The sequence below is a fragment of the Ictalurus furcatus genome, chromosome 7 (genome assembly GCF_023375685.1).
Source record: "Ictalurus furcatus strain D&B chromosome 7, Billie_1.0, whole genome shotgun sequence".
Taxonomy (NCBI): Eukaryota; Metazoa; Chordata; class Actinopteri; order Siluriformes; family Ictaluridae; genus Ictalurus; species Ictalurus furcatus.
Window position 1 is genome coordinate 22,772,820 of NC_071261.1, and position 19,963 is coordinate 22,792,782.

General features: G+C 37.6%; 1 protein-coding gene across 2 annotated transcripts; it reads left to right on the plus strand.

The window, feature by feature from the left end:
* Positions 1 to 933: 933 nt before the first annotated feature.
* Positions 934 to 19,305, plus strand: acadvl (acyl-CoA dehydrogenase very long chain). Of its 2 annotated transcripts, none has more exons than XM_053629291.1 (21): positions 934 to 1,124; positions 1,231 to 1,325; positions 1,561 to 1,630; positions 4,675 to 4,752; positions 4,837 to 4,909; positions 5,032 to 5,096; positions 5,255 to 5,389; positions 5,595 to 5,739; positions 6,495 to 6,624; positions 6,886 to 7,011; positions 7,340 to 7,538; positions 10,829 to 10,933; positions 11,828 to 11,914; positions 12,245 to 12,307; positions 15,138 to 15,239; positions 15,573 to 15,670; positions 15,759 to 15,831; positions 16,021 to 16,093; positions 16,615 to 16,687; positions 16,790 to 16,865; positions 18,991 to 19,305. In XM_053629291.1, exons 2-21 carry the CDS (start codon positions 1,252 to 1,254, stop codon positions 19,126 to 19,128), a joined length of 1,983 nt encoding a protein of 660 aa, XP_053485266.1. In that variant the 5' UTR covers positions 934 to 1,124; positions 1,231 to 1,251; the 3' UTR covers positions 19,129 to 19,305. The 2 variants fall into 2 exon arrangements, with proteins under 2 accessions (XP_053485266.1, XP_053485267.1); XM_053629292.1 differs by having other exon boundaries at positions 941 to 987.
* Positions 19,306 to 19,963: the final 658 nt, after the last annotated feature.

Consider the following 19,963-nt stretch of genomic DNA (forward strand, 5'->3'; position numbering starts at 1 on the left):
GCAGATTATTATTAAATTATATATATATATATATATATATATATATATATATATATATATATATATATATATATATATATATATATATATATATATATTATAGCATAAGAATAACATCAATACACTACAGGCAGAAATTGTGGATTTGGTCACATCAATAATTTTTCCGATTTTTAGTAAAATTGCATCTATAAAATGTCCACTGTTAAACTGTAGTTATTAAAATGTCAGAACTCAGCAGTAATATGTTTATTTCATTGTTTATGTCTGTTCTCAACCACCATATTATCTGGCTTCAAGCTCCGCCCACTCGGCATCACGTCATGCCATATATCCTTAAGCCTCCCCTCCATACAAATATCAAGTTATAAATCATGATATATATGTCAATTTATTTTACATTAACCATTTCATAAACCACATTTACTAACGTGTAAATACACGCAACGTCGTTTTCCCTCAATATCTTTTTTCTGATAACCAAAAATCTTCTAGATGACTTGTATTCATAATATTTTCCATGTGCATTCCTATGCCTGATTATAAGCGTGTTAGAGTGTTTTTAAAAATATACTGCAAATGCAAATAATAATAATAAAAATACTATTTATAGAAAAGTACATGATATTTCTCGATTAAATGAATAATAAATAAATTATATTCCAACACACTGCTCTGTAAAAGTCTTTCTCTGAGGCGTGTGTTCAGAGTCAAATGAACATCATCTAAAAATGAGTTTTTATAAAGTATGCAAATTACTCCTTGCTTACTTATGTTTAATTAATTAATAAATGCATTAAACAAATAACGTTTTATTATTATTATTATTATTATTATTTTTACTGGATTCTGGTCTGTCATTGGGCTCGCCTTAAAACAGGTCTGGGATCAGTGCCACTTCAGCGCCACGTTTAAGCCCCGCCCATTGAGATAAATCAACTTCCGGTATATCAACTCCTGCAAGTGCCGGTTGATCGATCTATCCTGGTAGGAAAGGACACGTTCTTATTCTCCTTTAATCGCACTACAGCTTTGTGAGATTATAGATACACAGATATATAAAAGCGACTGGAGACATTTGAACAAATCGGTTCTCAAACCCTTTCAAGTTCAAGTCGTCATTTGTAAGCTTGTTTCCTTCACTCATCTTCAGTCTGATATTAGTCTGAGATTCACTTCCGCTCCCAAGAAGGTAAATAAACTCTGACGAACCACTGTGATATTTTCCAGGCTATCTAGCAACGTTTAATCATGCTGCTACGTAAAGTCACTCAAAATGCAGCGCTGTGTAACGCTGTGCTTCGCCTACCACAATCCGTGTCAGGGTGAGTCAATTATTTATTTTAAATCACTTATTAAATTCAGTCATTTCTGTCCTTGTTTAAGCTAGCTAGCTTGTTTTGCCGTTTACGTTAAGGACGTGACGTTGACCGTGACTTAGTTAGCTTTAGCTTTAATGTGCTACGAGTTAAGATTCTGAGTCTGTACACATGCATTTAAACAATGTAAACAAAATGACGTAATGTTAAGACACATTAATGATACTTTTGCTTTATTTAGGGCACAACGCCATGCAGGAGCTGTCCTAGCTGTGCAACGTCTGCGTCCTTATGTTAGCCAAAGTGCTGAGGTAAGACCAGTTCATTTCTCTGTTCAAGTAAGAGTAACTCTTTTAAGGTCCGAAGGTGTAAGTTTTTTTTGAGCGTTATATGTCATATTATTTGTAAATTATGGAAGACGGGACAGGAAAAGCATCTGTATTTGTTGTAAAGAGGCATAGAGTCAGTCATGAATGTATTTGTCCTGTAAGAGCCGCTAGGAGGCGTGAAGAATGTGGGCCAAAGTTCACCTCCAGTTTCCATGATCTCAGGAGATGTGGAGCTGAGTGTCATACAGCCAACTCTCTTAAATGACATGGAAACGATTCAGAATGACATGATAAAGATGTTATCTGCTTTACAGTATGTTTACATGGACAACAATAATCTGATATTAACCCGATTAAGACAATTCTCTGATTAAGAAACTAGCATGTAAACAGCGATTATTGATAACCTTAATCTGGCTAAAGTCATACTCGAAGTAAACACAAATCAAATTAAGACGTGTGGAGTATTCGTGTTTTAGCCGCATTATGGACATGCGTTATAGACATGTACACACCTAAATCACACTATTAACATCGTGTGGGAGTTTTCAACGCATTTTGAAAACTACGTGTGCATTTTACACACATACACACATGGCAGTGCTCGACTGTTTAATGGCAAACTATACACTGCGTGTACTTACCTGCTATATAGTAGGAGAAATATACATATTTTGGCTACTAAACAGCCCACGGCTTCAAGCTGTCGTCTATTTGCACGTGTAGCATGACAAATAATTAACTGCACTTGACGCTTTCATAAAATTAAAAATGAAACATCCAAAACTGTATACTGTATCATAATGAAGACGAGCTGTATGTTGATACGTGAAATTCTGGAGGGAATGTCGGACGGCGTGGCGTGGGGACGTAATGACGTGTGCCGTTAATCGATCTATATTCTATAACATGTAAAACAGGAACATGAGAGGAATATTCTAAAAGCAACTCATGTAAACACCTTTATCACAATATTGTCTTATTCAGAATAAGGTCAATAACTAGATTACTGCTGTCCATGTAAACATAGAGAGACACAAGGGGAAGGGCTTGGTGTCCTTGTCAGTGCTCTCTGGTTGACTGGGCAGCCCATGAGTGTCACATTGTCTGCAGGACTTGTCTGTTTTTAGACCGTGCCTGCTGTTTGCGGTCATGGGATTTGTAAACCTGTATGGCTTTGAATCAACGTAAATATAAATAGTGATTTTGAAATTGAGATTGTTTTGTTTTAGAAATTGATTGTTTAAAGCAGACATTATCAACCTTTTGTAACTAAAGCCCCCCCAAGCCTCTCCTATCATGTGGCACTCCCCCCCCACCCAATCCCCCCATATTTAGGAGACCAGGTATAATGTTAATCTATCCTATATAAAATCTATCTATATATAACCTAATCTATAATCTGTTTTCATAGATAGATTTGTGTTTATACTTTTTGAAAAATACTTTTCATAACTTTTATGATTTTTAAAAAATAACATGACTTTTATAAAACTATATAAACGTACAGCTATGGAACATGAATGATCAAAAATGTTTCACTATAACTACTTTGAACAAGAGAACTAGGCTGTAATAACGGGAACTATTTTACATGTAAAACATGTTGCGTTACATTCGTCTTGCGTTCTTAAAACATTCACATATGAGTGATGTAAATTGGGTCGAAGGGCGCGTCTTGTTATCCATGACATTGTTAAATCAATCAGTGGGACACCTGTGCTTGCTTCATTTTACATTCATGTCTATGTCCGCTGCCGAGAGATCACTGGGATGTGCTGCTCTGGCTCTCGGCCACTCACTGAACGGAGCAGACGTAGAGAGAGGTGTGCGTGCAGCGGGAAAGCAAGACCTTGCGCTTTCAGGACAGTACTGGCAGCATTACTGGTTCCTCTCAAGGTTTCTTTCCTCATATCATCTTGGGGAGTTTTTCCTTGCCACCAGCTTGCTCAATAGGGATAAATTCACACACTTAAAATCTGTATCCTGTGTTTGTTTCTGTAAAGCTGCTTTGAGACATTGTCCATTGTTAAAAGCACTATACAAATAAAATTGAATTGAATTTAATTGAATTTGGAAAGTTGCTAAGGTTTGTCCAAAAAGTCTCTAGATTTCTTGCGAGGCACTTTTTTTTTGTGCAAAAAATTGGCACCACTGGTCTTCACTGACAGCTAGATAAAAGGCAGCTAAGCTCCGCCTCTCCCCAGCAAAAAGAACATACAGAGGGAGAGAGAATGCGGGATTTTTCATTTATGCACATTCTATTTGAAAAGCAATAAAATACACTGAGTACCCAAATGATGCCCAGTCTGTGGTGTTTTTTTTTCTCTTTCTTTCTTGAAAACAATTTGCACCCCACTTCTGATCTCTCTGCGCCCCCCGTGTTGAGAACCACTAGTTTGAATAATTAATGGCGATGAATGAATGTCTAGTCTTGGTTTGAGCCCTAGGTTTTGTCTGTGAAGACTTCATTTGTTGTTAAAAAAGGATCAACCAGACCATAGTCAATACAACAATTTGGGATGTCCTGGAAAAAGAAATAAACCACTAGTGTACTGAGCGTCAGACATGGAATGGGTCAGCCAAGGAAAACAACAGCAGTTGATGACAAATATTGTGAGAGCTGTGAAGTAAATCCCAAAAACAACAGCATCACCAGCAGCCTCCACAGGGCAGGGACCATACCACAAGATGTGTACCACTCATCAGCAGTAAGAATCAGAAAGCCAGACTGGAATTCACAAAGAAATACAGAACTGGGCCACACAAATTCTGGAACCAATATTAACCTCTACCAAAGTGATGGAAAGGCAAAGGTGTGGAGAAAGAAAGGATTTGCCACAACATAGAAGCTCATGGGTCAAGCATGGCGGAGGTAGTGTCATGGCTTGGGCTTGCATGGCTGCGTTCTGGAACATGCTTGGGATTTGAACTTGCAGTTTTCCAACTATAGGGCAAACGCTTTTCTATTTCCTGCTCTTTTCTTCCTTTATTTTCCGTGCTGATTTCTGTCTCTCAATTCGTAGGTGGTGTTGGAGAAGTCCGCAGCCGCCACTGATGTTGCCACCGAGGCTGGAGGAGTGGACAAGAAGGCTGCCAGTGTGGTACGTGTCTGTTTTTTCCACACTGATTTTTATAACATACGAGTTAATTCATTTGAAAAATAAAATGTATTTTCTCTTGTTAAGGAGTCAAAATCCTTTGCTGTGAACATGTTTAAAGGGCAGATCAGTACCTCACAGGTGTTCCCCTTTCCCACAGGTAAAGTACATTACTTTTCCTGCTACATTTCCATATAATGCAGTGATGCACTTGTGTTTTTGGGAGATTTTTTATTTGATTTATTACAGTGATTAAAGGGTTGTATTGCTGATATGTTTCAGTGCTGAATGAGGAGCAGTCTGAGTTTCTCAGGGAGCTGGTGGGACCTTGTTCGAAGTTCTTTGACGTGAGTTTTTCATTTCATGTATCACAAATCAGCAAGAGTTCATAGTATTTTGGTTTTGATTACGTTTTTTTAAGTGTTAAAACATTTTATTTATTTATTTTTCAGTTGTACTTTACTTTTTGCCTGTTATCATTTATCTTTGTATATGGTACATGTAGGAGGTAAATGACCCTGCCCTGAATGATCAACTGGAGATGGTAGAGGAAAAAACCTTGGAGGGGCTGAAGGAGATGGGAGCTTTTGGCCTGCAGGTTCCTGCTGATCTGGGTGGCGTGGGCCTCAACAACACACAGGTGAGAAGAAAGATGACAAATAAGCAGTATAACCAAGGAAGCCGGAAAGAATGAGTATGTTTAGTCACGCACAAGTTTTCTTGATATCTGATTGTGATTTCAGAAGCTACCGCATAAACAGCATACTGCTGTTATTAAATTGTATTAAAGCCTTTATCAGCTTTCAAGAAAATCCCGAGCGAATATCCTGTGTCTGTGACCTCAGTATGCCAGGCTGGTGGAGATTGTGGGCATGCATGACCTGGGTGTGGGCATCACTCTTGGAGCGCACCAGTCCATCGGCTTTAAGGGCATTCTCCTCTTCGGCAACAAGCAACAGAAAGAGAAGTACCTTCCCAAGCTGGCCTCAGGTGAGAAGTGGGTCTGTTGTAAATAAAGCAGCAATTATAATGTTATTTACTTGTTCATTTCCAGTAACCATAAGCCTGTTGGGACTGTCTAAACAAATTTTCAACCTATATAAAGTTAATTGAGATGTTTCAAGGATATTTTGCACGAGACTAGAACTTTGCAGTGTGTTACGGTCTTCAGATTTCTCTGATCTTCATCTTGCATTGTGAAATGCATTGCGTATTTGCACAGTGATTTAACATGTAATATATGTTTAGATTTTTTTTCCCTCCGAAAAATCCTTTAAAATCTAGGATGCACTCAGGAAATTGGCCGTATACAGTGTTTAATTTAAACCAGTGGCTTTGATCTGTAATAGTGCAGCTTCCATATATACACTGCTATATAGTTAAATCCCATGCAGGTATTTTCCATTAGGCTGAAATCAAGACCATTACACTTTCCTCTCCAGGGGATGGCGCTAACTAGGACCTTTCGTAATTGAACTTGGCTTTGATGTAGATGTATTCTTTAATTTGACAAATTGTTGGAGTTGATCCTATGATTACAATTTATATTACTGTGTTTATTCATCCATTTACTCATATTTCTAAGTGTTTTACATCCTGTACATTTTTATTTTTGGCCTGTGTTTACTATAATATCATGTATGCTCCACACTGTGTGATCCAGAGGCTTGGTTATTATTCCAGTTTTCCTATGCTTACTGGTATTTAGTCTGTGTGATAATCTGGATTCCTTTTTTTTTATACAGGTGAAACAATCGCTGCATATTGTCTGACTGAGCCATCTAGTGGTTCGGATGCTGCCTCTATCAGGTCTGTTGCTGTTCCCTCACCCTGTGGAAAGTACTTCACCCTCAGTGGAAGTAAAATTTGGATCAGGTGAGTGCTAGTACATGTGCGCTTGTTATTTAATAGAGACCACACACACACACACACACACTAATTGAGTTCAGAAACTCCACCACTAGAGGGCAGCTTTGCTTTTCATATTTATATGCACATCTTTTAGTAATCATTACCCATACTTAATCCAAAAAGAAAATTTCATCATCCAGCTGTGACTATTCAAAATTGTCTCTTTGTATTTTCTGTGTGTATGGTTTTGTTAGTACTAAATTTTCTTTCTCTTACCCACCACAGTAATGGAGGCCTGGCTGAAATCTTTACTGTATTTGCTAAGACTCCAGTGAAAGATGAGAAAACTGGAGAAGTGAAGGACAAGATCACTGCATTCATTGTTGAAAAAAGCTTCAGAGGAGTCACACAGTGAGTCGAGCTTGATTATTAGCATGACTGCTATTGACAAGGCAAGTCCGTGCACTGAGGTAATGCTTAATAATAGTTATTTACTAAAGGACTATCATCGTATGGGTAAACACGAAACTGGAAAGGGTTGCCTTAACGATGGCATTGTCAAACTTCTCCAAAAGATTATTTGTTCTGCTTTAGCAGAGCTTAAGGATTGGATATTTGTCTATACTTTCCTTGTTACCCTGTTGATGTACCAATATTGATGTCTCAACAATATTTGCTTTTGTCATCTTCCCCTCTTGTTTTATTTCCTGCTCTCATTTGTGCCCATGTCTTGATCCAGTGGCCCTGCCGAGAAGAAGATGGGCATCAAGGCCTCAAACACAGCAGAGGTGTACTTTGAGAATGTGCGTGTTCCGGCCGAGTGTGTACTGGGAGAAATCGGCGGAGGATTTAAGGTGGCCATGAATATCCTTAACAACGGGCGCTTTGGCATGGCTGCAGCACTCTCGGGAACCATGAAGGGTGTTCTCGCTAAAGCGGTGCGTTACTATTTGTTTGCCAAAATGCATGTGTGTGTTGCGTTTTGTACAACCCCAATTCCAAAAAAGTTGGGATTGCATTCTGAAACAGAATGCAATGATTTGCAAAGCTCATAAACCCATCTGTTATTCACAATAGAACATAGAAAACATATCACATGTTTAAACTGAGGAAATATAGCATTTTAAGGAAAAAATAAGGTGATTTTGAATTTGATGGCTGCAACACATCTCTAAAACATTGGGACGGGGGCAACAAAAGGCTGGAAAAGCTGGAGGAACATTTTGCAACTAATTAGGTTAATTGGCAACAGGTCAGTAACATGATTGGGTATAAAAAGAGTATCTTAGAGAGGCAGAGTCTTCCAGAAGTAAAGAGGGGATGGAATCTGGATGGAAGCAGATGTTGCTCTAAAACCTGTATATACCTTTCAGCATTGATTGTGCCTTTCCAGATGTGCAAGCTGCCGGTTCCATAGGCATTAATGTACCCCCATACTTTGTTAACAATGTAGTATCACTGTAGTATTAAAGTCTTAATTAAAGCAAGCACAGATAAAATATTATATAGTTCTAGTGATGTGCTTTCAAATTGCCTGTATCTATGCCAAAATAGCTCCTTGCAGCTGTCCTTGAAATATTCATCTTGCAGTTAACATTTCCATTTTACAAAGTATTTTTGGAATGCTTTCCGTTCTGGCCATGTTTTAATTTGCTTTCTTTTCATTTTTAGCAGGAAGAATAGCACGTTGTTTATTTGGGCCCCAAGTGTTTTGCCACATCCTCTCTCGACACCCATTTCACCCTCACTTCCTCTGTTCAGTAGGCCTATGTATGGGGAAATTCCCCAGCCTACATTTATCTTTGTGCTATTCACACTGCTATGTTGACAGTCTATCATTTGTTTTTTTGTTTTTTATTTTAGCTAGTGTTTAATGACGGTGGCAGTGTGTGTGTTTTTGTTTCAGCCATTTACAGTGACCTTAAATATACAAAAAAAAAAAGCCTCTCATTTGAATCTGGGCATTTACACATACTCCTGTAGTAATTCAACAATATATCCAATTCATTGATGGACCATTCCACAGTAAATGGAGCATTTCAGACAAGTTGGAGATTATTTAGTAGTCGCAACCCTGGAGAAGAGAATAACACTTAATTGTTGAATTGTTCTCATAGAAATAATAATAATAATAATAATAATAATAATACAAAGGTACCCCAGTGAATCCAGCTATAAATGTGGATCGGAAAATTAGGAAATGTTTTATTTGGCAAAAACCTATGCCTGTTTTCACAGAATATGCAAAACACCACATCAAAGCCCCTGCCTGGAGTAGCAGTCAAATGTCCAAACACACACTGAACGTTTGAGAACATTCAAACACACATTTCCGGATTAGGCTTGAAATTGGTTACTAAAACAACTTGATGCAAAATTTAGGTGATTTCCAATGACCAAATAAATCATTGACAAATGCAAGGCCTGTATAGAAAACACAAAAAGTGTACTTTTATTGAGAACCGACTTGAAAGGAAAGTAACAATGAAATAAATTTATTTTTAAGTCACAATTGAAGTACAATTTAAACTATTTAACATACATGAGCTAATTTGGACTTGCCACTTTGTAACTTTAGTTAACTGAAAAATTACTGCTTAAACATCAGCTAAACCTTGGAATGAAAAAAATATCCAAGGAACAAATGCACAGATCAGCTGGTTTATTTAGTGAAGCTAGTCACTGTGTTCATATGTTGCAGGTATGCTCAAGTATCGTTGCGTTAACATTGTCAGCCTTATTCTCGTATTTTAAAGCAGCTTTACAGTACCGCTGTTGCGCACACATCTTTTTTTTTTTTTTTTTTTCTACACAAAACACACGTTGCCTGCTTCATGTCTCAGTGCTTCTTCTGTGTTGTGCGAATTATTGCTGCTTTCTGTGCTCAATAATGATATTGTCCCAACCACGACCCCCGTTTAAGAATTTAAAATTATGACCATTTTATGTGTATTAGCCTAATAAAAGACTGGGAGCTTTTCTATATTTTATAATATACCTGACTAATTTCTTAAGGACAGTTCATTGATGAACAATGTAGAAAATGTCAGTATTGGTGTGAAAAGTATCCCAGGTGGCTATCATGAAGCTGGTTCAGAGAATGCAATGAATGCGAAGCTTTTCTGAGGGCTACTTTTGAAGAATTTTAAATCTTTGGGGTTTTTTTTGTTTTTTGTTTTTTTTTTGGCCCTGCATATTTCCGTGTCCTGTTTCATAGTTTTAATGTCTTCCCTGCTGTTCTAAAAAAAAAAAAAACCCAAAAAAACAACAAATCAAGCATTTTGGCTGTAACAATAAAATAAAAAAATAAAAAACTGCAAAATCCTGTACAGAGAAATCCTTATCCAGAGATAAATACCAACATATTTGTAAAAAGAAAAAAAAATACACTGAAATATATTATAGCCAGCAAGAAACCCAACAGCTTTGTGCATTTATATAATATAAATATAAATATACAGTACTGTTTGAAGGCTCAATCCATTCAAATTTGTAACCAAAAGCAACATTTGCATAAGTTCACCTGCTAAATATCAGTATTCGTACTTGATAAATGTCAAGTGTTCTCAGTTTTACAAGTTGCTAGAGGCACATGAGGAGAGTGGTTTTGGCTTAGACACAGTCTCTAACCACACTGACAGACAGACAGCTCTATGAGAAAGAGAGTGTATACGTGTGGACTTTGTTTATTTATTTATTTTTATAAATCTTGTGCCTCCTTAAGATTTAGCACAATGTCTGTGACAACTATTTGTTTCTCTCATTCTGGGGGAGTACAATGCACGTTTCAGATCGATGATCTGCTTTATGTATGCATGTATATGATTCATTTAATGCAGCTGGTGGTTTGATACAATAATGACTCTGAGCTATTTGAGGTGTAACAATGTGATTCACTATGGTGTAATCTTTTACTTGACACGTTTGACACTCACGTGCAATTTCAAAAGAAAAAATCTACTTTCTTCTCACTACACCTGTGGAACAGCTTGGTGACACTATAATCTACAGGTCCTACAGTTCTACTGATTAAGCACCGATTTCTATCACTCTAGCTAGTTTATATAGTGTTTGATGAATATTAGCGTAGCAAGTTTGGGTTGTCAGAGCTGTTAGCCAACTTTAGTTTCCATCAGGACCCAGACATTTTTGTACGTTTATACTTTAAATATGATTCTAGATGAGAATTTGCACTTACCTTTTACATCTGTGCATTTCTTGTTCTCAGGTGGACCACGCTGCCAACAGAACACAGTTTGGTAACAAAATCCACAACTACGGAGTCATACAGGAGAAAATGGCCAGAATGGCCATGATGCAGTATGTTGCAGAGGTGAGCTAGGCTGTTACATTACTGTTCATTAACATCAGACTTCCGTTCTTCTGGGAGCTAAGCCAGCAAAGCAACTTTAATTTTTCTGCTGTAACTTGCGTTTAGTAATTTATTCATTAATTGAGTCGATTCAGGTTTCTAATGCATGGAAAACAGCAGGGCAGGGCTTTCTTGGTAAAACCTGGAATAAAACGATCCGACATTACACAGTATTGACCTAAGAAAAATTTAACGAAGAAATCTTCATTGTGTAATATTAAGCAAGAAAGGTTGGTGGCACGATCCACTGTGATATCTAATCAGTCCCCTCAGGATTTTGAGATCACAGAAATGAATACAAAATCAAGCAAACTCCGCAATATTCTGCGAACACATCATGCGTCAGTACAATGCGCATTCGGCCAAAGCCCTCTTCGATTCACGTGCGTCAAACTTGAGTACAGCTACAGGTTCTCATTTACCAACAAACATCACGGGAAAAGAGCATGCAAATCATTTTTGTGCAATTGAAGTAGCTTTCTGCAAAAAAATAATGCAAGTTGTATTGCAAACTTTGAAAAAAGCCGCAGCAAAATCAAGCATTTATGGCCGCAACAATCACAAAAAAACCCTCTGAAATCCTGTATGGACTGTATAATGTGTTATTCGAGTAACAGACTACTAAAAGAAAATGTGTAGCAGAATATTCGTATACTTTGCCTTGAATAATCTCCTCATGTCGAGACAGTCAAATAGGTAGAGGAAGTTCGGTTTTTATCACGAGCAACAGTGCAAAAATACATCTTACTTAGTTACTCTGGCCTTTCCCTTCTTTTCTGGGGAAACACAATCTCTCATTTCTCTAAAATGCCTACTAACTTTGTTGTTCTCTACACCCGTCTCTTGTGCACGAAGTCTATGGCCTACATGGTCAGTGGGAACATGGACAGTGGAGCAACAGATTTCCAGATCGAGGCTGCGATCAGTAAAATCTTTGCCTCTGTGAGTGTTTCGCACATTTTATGTGACCAAGAATTATACACATTGCACTTGTAAATTTAAACCAAAACAAATATTCATTATAGGCCTATGTTACTTTTGTTGTTAATAAAAAACAGTAGTGAGTATTCGCAAGATTTTTAATAGTTTAATTTAATTAATTTTAATTTAAACTATAAGGTTGATATAATGATGCCAATGCTTGTAATGTGCTTTCTTTGCAAAAAAAAAACAAAAAAAACCAAAAACCTCAAGATGGTGTTATGTATGCAAACTTTGCAAAGATTTCTAATATGATAAATTGTGTTAAAGTGCTATGTCTTCCTTTCTCAGGAAGCAGCATGGACTGTGACAGATGAGTGTATTCAGATTATGGGTGGAATGGGTTATATGAAGGTGAGTTTGGTTTTTCGCTTGCGGATGAAATTACAGTGAACACGACATATCTGCCCTGTCAGAGGGATGTCAGATATATTAAAAAATATATATATAAATGAGTCTTTTTCAGACTGTATTTGGTGACACAAAGGCGCAGTCAGAGCCTTTTGGCATGACTACATGTGGCTTTAAAAAAAAATAAAAATAAGGTGGCATATGTTTATCAAATGTAAATAAACCACCCTGTAGAAGGTGTTGGTGGAAAACCCCGGGAAGAGCTTGAGTTTGTACTTCCATAAGAGTAAATATTTGTTCAGGGTAGCAGGATCTTACACATTTGAAATGGTTGTTACAGTCCAAATAATAATTAAAAAAAAAAGAAGGGCAAACAAGCAATGGAATGAGGAATGATCTAGGAATGATAATGCAGCTGTACATTAGAGATGAGTCTAATGAGTCAAAGGCCAATGAACAAATATCCATCACAGTTTTCTTACATGAAGTACACAATAACCATAACTCTAAGGTGAATGGCTTAGCCTTGAAATACTCCCACATGACTGCAGTGGAACAGATAAATGTATTTGGGGTTGTGGAAAAATGTAGGTGTCTGAAATATAAAACCCCTCCAGATGAGCGTAGGGGGTTCAGACAGGCCTTAACCACTGAACTTGTTTTGCAATATTACATGTGAAACTTAAGCAGTAGTTAGCAAAATATGGGTCATGTGCACACAATGACTTTAACCATCATTGTCCTAGCTAAAACACATCATTTTTTTTTATTCTTATTTTTGACTGAAAGGTGTGCACAGAATGCAAGCAGAAAGAACTCTAAGTTCCCCCCATGTGAATTATAGAAGTGTGCAGAGCGCAGGCAGAACTGAGCAAGATGATTCAGCAAATGCATTTATAAAACGGGGCATTTCTTGTTCCTCTTCATGTTTTGTTGTGCAAGGCTGTCTATCTCAAAACATCTCCTGTTCCTTAGAAAGATAGTGAATAGCTGGTGTTTGCTGTTTGCAATAATGATAGTGGCCCTGTTAGTGGATATGTTGTTGAACTTGATATTTATTACACAAAGCATCTTATCTATAAGGCAATACACTTAGCTCAGCCCTGCATATGATGAAATTAAATGTTTTCGCCAGCTTACATTATGATTATAGCTTATAATCCATAAACACCGTGGTTAGGGTTCTGTTACATTGCCTGATATTGTTGTTTATTATAGTACAGTGCTTTTTAAATTCTCAAATTTTAAAATATCAATTAATTTTCTATAATAGCATCTCTGACAGGTTTATATTAATACATTTGTTCTAATACACTAACTGAGCACTTAGGAACACTACTAATACTAGGTAGGGTCTCCCTTTGTTCTCAATTCTGCGTGGCATGGATTCTACAAGCTGTTGGAAACATTCCTTTTGAGATTCTGGTTCATGTTGAAATGATTGCATCATGCAATTCCTGCAGATTTTTCAGGTGCACTTTCATGCGGTGAATCTCCCGTTCTACCACATCCAAAAGGTGATCTATTGGATTCAGGTCCGGTGGCTGGGAAGGCCACTGAAGCACACTGAACTTATTGTCATGATCATGTAACTTTGCTTTGGTTTGCTTTTGCTTTTGCTTTGTGACATGGTGCATTATCATGCTGGAAGAAGCCATTAAAAGATCTGTAAATTGTGGCCATGAAGGGATGCACATGGTCAGCAACAATACTCAAATAAGCTGTGGTATTCAAACAATGATTGATTGGTATTAACGGGCCTAAAGTTTGCCAAGAAAACATTCCTCACACCATTACACCACCTCCACCAGCCTGGACTGTTTATATAAGGCAGGTTGTGTCCATGGAGTCATGTTGTTGGTGGCAAATTCTGTCCCTACCATCTGTGTACCGCAACAGAAATTGAGATTCATCAGACCAGGCTATGTTTTTCCAGTCTTCAATTGTCTCGTTTTGATGACCCTGTGCCCATTGCAGCCTCAGATTTCTGTTCTTGGCTGACAGAAGTGAAACCGGACATGGTATTCTGCTGTTGTAGCACATCCACCTCAAGGTTTGACGTGTTGTGGATTCTGAGATGCTTTTCTGCTCACGGGTTACTGTAACCTTTGTCAGATCGAACCAGCCATTCTCCATTGACCTCTCTCAAGGCATTTCCTTCTGCAGAACTGCTGCTCACTGGATGCTTTTTACTTTATTGCACCATTCTCTTTAAACTCTAGAGACTGTTATACTGAAAATCAGCAGTTATAGAAATTCTGAAACCAACAATCATGCCATCACTGTTTTTTTTTGTTGTTGTTTTTTTGTTTTTTTTTGCCCATTCTGATGGTTGATGTGAACATTACCCGAAGCTGCTGGCCCATATCGGCAGGATTTTATGCATTGCGTTGCTGCCACATGATTGGCTGATTTTTATGTAATTGCACGAATGAATAGATGTTCCTAATAAAGTGCTCAGTGAGTGTACATTACAATTTCTAATAGTTTAATAATAAACAGATTTAAAAGTGTATAATATTTTTTCTCTCATTTGCTTAAGTGGGTTCACTTTATCTATTTCTAGGACTTGTGTGAAAATCTGATGATGTTTTAGGTCATATTTATGCAGAAATCTAGAAAATTCTGAAGGATTCACAAACTTTCAAGCACCAGTGTATGTTTGGGAAGTTGAGAGTATTGTTAACCCTTGATATAATCTATACAATATAAACCACTTAGAAGTCAAAGTGAATTTCCCCATTTCAGTTCTTTACTTTCTGTGGGCTCTGTCCAATTTAGATATGTTGCAATCAAACATTTTCTCGTAGTTATAGTGTGTGTTTTGATGCAGGACGCTGGTGTCGAGAGGGTCATGCGAGACCTGCGAATCTTCCGTATCTTTGAGGGCACCAACGATATTCTACGACTCTTTGTGGCGCTCAACGGCTTCCAGGTAATTAGGGAACAGACTTGCTGACAGGAAGATGAGCAAACCCCGGATAAACATTTCCTGTAGAAACTGCGAAACTGCGTTTGAGGTTACAGACAAGCGGTTCTTGACAGTTGCCACTGTTCATGCACAACTGCTTTGCCTGTGCCAGGCATTTGTACAACTAAAAAAAGAATGCTGAGGCAGTTGCAAACTGTACATGCAAAATGCTATAAGTCATATCCCGTAAAGGCAATTAAGCTGAGGTGGTTGTAAACAGCAAACGTAGGTCAGTCATAAAATCAGATAAAAAAATATATTCATGACTTTATTCCAAACTTGCACCCTGGTTTCTAGAATGCAGGAAATCAACTGAAGAACTTAGAAAAAGCTCTGAAAAGTCCATTCAGCAATGCCGGTTTATTGGCTGGGGAGATCACCAAACGTGCCAAAAGGTATAACTATCTGTCTTGTTGCTTTGGGTGGTTTAAAGTGATAGAAGAAAATGAATGATCACAGTTGTTCTCATTCTCTGTCATGCAGGAAGGCTGGCATGGGTACAGGCCTCACGCTGCAGGGAAGTGTCCATCCAGAACTGGCCCATAGTGGTGCTCTGGTGAGACATAACTGAGAAACACTCCATCATTTCAGCAAAACATAGGATGTTCTAATAAATTTGTTCATCACTGACAAGCTGCCCTTTAACCAAAGTCCCATGGGATACATATAGAAAACAAATGGTTCTTCACTGGCTGGTATTGTCTTTCAGCGATGAATGACTTCTTTTTCCCCTGTCTTTTCCCAGGCAGTTAAAGCCATCGAGCAGTTTGGAGAGGTGATTGAAGAACTGCTTCTAAAGCATGGCAAGAGGATCATTGGTAAGTAAAATATGCTTCCAGACCCAGAGTTTGTTTCTGTTGCTCACTCAGTTGGCATATTATTACACAAATCTAAACGTCTGTTTGTATGAGGAGCAGACTTAATAAGATGATTGAAATGATCATGGAGCCCCGTAAGTAGAGGAGAAAACAAAGACTTCAGAGATTAGTGTTCACTTTCTGTAAATTTTATTGGAAGTGATGTTGGTCTGTCTTTCAGCATCAAAAAGCAGGTACTTTATCTGCTGAATGTAGTTTATACCATGCTTGTACAAAGCCAGACCTTGCAATTTTGTGGTAATGTGCATGACTGATTCTTCTCTGGTCTTGGGCAAATATGGTAGTAAAAAAAAAAAAACTCCCTTCTGTATTGAATCACTCATCTCAGATATGCGCGTGTGATTATAGTCTTTTACCTTGCACAGTCAGCATGTGTTTTCCCATTTGTGTTCATGTCTTCGAGACTTCCTTTTCTGATACACTTGAAGTTCTTGCATTGAAACCTATTTGTCTTTTTACAGATGAGCAGTTTGTGCTGAAAAGAGTTGCAGACTGTGCGATTGACTTGTATGCTATGGTTGTGGTGCTCTCCAGGTAGTACTCAATCTCTTTCTCTCTCTCCCCCCTATTATTGTGCATATACACACAGCTGTGGCCCAAAGTGTGTGAAATAGTTGTGCTCTGCTCCTCCCCCAGGGCTTCCAGGTCTTTGAGTCAGGGTCACTCATCTGCTCAGCATGAGAAGATGCTTTGTGAAACCTGGTGCACTGAGGTTAGTTATGTGCCCCCTGCTCTACTAGCCAAGTGTGCAATACATTAAAACAGTACATCCTAATGCAACTAGTATAACTAGTACAGTGCTGTGAAAAAGTATTTGCCCATCCTGAGTTCTTCTGTTTTTGTGTACATCTCATACTAAATAGTTTTAGATCTTCAAACGAAATACAACATAAAACAAAGGCAACCTGAGTAAACACACAATACAATTTTTATTTATTTTATTGAAGCACAAAAAAAAAGTTATCCAGCACCTATCACCAATGTAAAAAAAAAACTAATTGCCCCCTTAAACTTAAAATCTGCTTGGGTCACCTTTAGCTGCAATAACTGCAACCAAATGATTCCGATAACTGGAGATCAGTCTTTCACTTACTAATTTGACTAGGATTTACTCCTATGCTTTGGATCATTGTCTTGCTGCTTGAGTTTCAACTTACGGACTGAAGACCGATGGACAGTTCTCCTTTATGATTTTCTGGTAGAGCGCAGAATTCATGTTTCCCTCAGTTATAGCAAGTTGCCCAGACCCTGAAGCTGCAAAGCATCCCCACACCATCACACTTCCACCACCATGCTTGACCGTAGGTATGATGTTCTTTTTGTGGAATTTGATGTTTGGTTTACGCCGGATGTAACGGGAGCCCTGTCTTCCAAACAGTTCCACTTTTGACTAATCAGTCCACAGAACATTCTCCCAAAAGGTTTGAGGATCATCAAGGTGTGTTTTGGCAAAATTCAGACGAGCCTTATAGGTGAATCTCCCAAAAAATTTAATATTGTGGAAAAGTTATTTTTTTCTGTAATTTATTTTAAAAAGTGGAAATTTCATATATTCTATTTTCATTACACATAAAGTGAAATATTTCAAGCCTTTTTTTTGTTGTTTTAATCTTGATAATTATGGCTTACAGCTCAAGGAATCAAAAATCCAATATCTCAAAATATTAGAATAAAGAATTTATAATACAGAAATGTCGACCTGAGAAGAGCTCCAATCAGCGAATTAACTCAAAACACCTGTAAAGCTTTCCTGAGCCTTTACTCCCTCAGTCTGGTTCAGTACACAGAACCACAATCATGGGGAAGATCAAAGTCAATTTTGCATTTCATTTGGATATCAAGGTCCCAGAGTCTGGAGGAAGAGTGGAGAGACAAAGAATCCAAGTTGCTTTAAGTCCAGTGTGAAGTTTCCACAGTCAGTGATGGTTTGGGGTGCCATGTCATCTGCTGGTGTTGTTCCACTGTGTTTTCTCAAGTCGAGAGTCAATGCAGCGTCTACCAGGAGATTTTAGAGCACTTCATGCTTCCATCTGCTGACAAGCTTTATGGAGATGCCAATTTCCTTTTCCAGCAGGACTTGGCCCCTGCCCACAGTGCCACAACTACTAGTAACTGGTTTGCTGACCATGGTATTACTGTGCTTGATTGGCCAGACAACTCGCCTGACCTGAACCCCATAGAGAATCTATGAGAGACACCAGACCCAACAATACAGACGAGCTGAAGGCCGCTATCAAAGCAACCTGGGCTTCTAGAACACCTCAGCAGTGCCACAGTCTGATTGCCTCCATGCTACGCTGCATTGATGCAGTAATTCATTCAAAAGGAGCCCTGACCAAGTAAATTAACATACTTTTCTGAAGGTCGACATTTCTGTATTATAAATTCTTTAATATTTATATATAATATATATAATATAAAATTCTAATATTTTGAGATACTAGATTTTTGTTTTCCATGAGCTGTAAACCGTAATAATCAAGATTAATACAAAAAAAGGCTTGCAATATTTCACTTTGTGTAATGAATCTAGAAAATATGAAAGTTCCACTTTTTGAATTAAATTATGGAAAAAAAAAAATTAACTTCCACGATATTCACTTTTTTTTTTTTTTTTTTTTTTTTTTTTTTTTTTTTTGCTGCACCTGAAACAAATTTAGTATGAGATGTACACAAAAACAGAAGAAATCAGGATGGGGCAAATACTTTTTCACAGCACTGTACATCATTTAGAGCTGCTTTTTTTCAGTTTCTACTCATGTTCACTTTTGAGCTCCCACATCCCTATATGGAACTGCAGGTGGCTTTGCTAACTCTTCTGCCTTTTCCTTGTTTAGGCTCATGAGAGAATCATGCAGGACATCAAGTTCTTGCGGTCAGGTACATCCAAGCAGATCTTCAAGAACCTGCGTGCCATTTCTGCAGCTGTGGTAGAGAACGGAGGGGTGGTTTCTCCTCATCCCTTGGGCTTTTAAAAATCACTTTCCTCTTTCTTACTGCCATCAGCCAGTCGTAATCAAACCTTCTTTTAGACATAAGATTTCATACGACTGCTGACAGCTCATTGCTGTCAAGCTGGGTGAGTGGAGGGAATTGTACAACTGTAAGACTTGCCAGTATCAGTCAGTAAAGTTCATTGCTGATCCTATATATATATATATATATATATATATATATATATATATATATATATATATATATATATATATATATATATATATATAAAAATTGGATTGGCAATGATGGCAGAAAGTAAGTTTAAGTGCAGGAAAAGGTTTGTAAGTGTTTTGTGGTCTGTAATTGGTTGATATAGTACATGAGATGTTCACTGATTTGAAAACTAAATGCTAGTTGTTGTTTTTTTAAAAACATGAACTTGGACCCACATCTGGACTCTTTCTGGTGTTGTTAATTTCTCATTGTATTGAAGGGATTTAAACTGAAAAACAGTTGCTGTGTCGTTATTTGTATAGCTTTGGCCTGATTCAACATTGTTTTTCCATCATCAATAAACAGTACATAATGCTTTAAATTTTGAAATCAACAGTCAGTCTGCCTTTCACTTTTTAATATCACGTTTTAAGGGTTTCTATTATTTGGATAGTGAATGTCGCTTGAAGCATTCTTGCCGTCAAATGGTTAGAAAAATTAGCAGGAAATCATTTGGGTGTTTTTGTACTCAGTTTATCACATCCTTAATTGCTGTACCGAGGTATTGAAATGTAACTGTGCATAACTGTAACAGTGTAATATTTATTTAGTAGATTGTGGATTTCATTCCCACAATTCTGTGCATGTAGCATTTTCTGT

Bases quoted from the DNA above. Each gene is read 5' to 3' on its own strand.
- acadvl (XM_053629291.1), top strand. From the start codon at position 1,252: ATGCTGCTACGTAAAGTCACTCAAAATGCAGCGCTGTGTAACGCTGTG. The intron at 11,915-12,244 runs GTGAGTGTTTCG...TTCCTTTCTCAG, and splicing joins TCAGTAAAATCTTTGCCTCT to GAAGCAGCATGGACTGTGAC. The intron at 15,240-15,572 runs GTAATTAGGGAA...CCTGGTTTCTAG, and splicing joins TGGCGCTCAACGGCTTCCAG to AATGCAGGAAATCAACTGAA.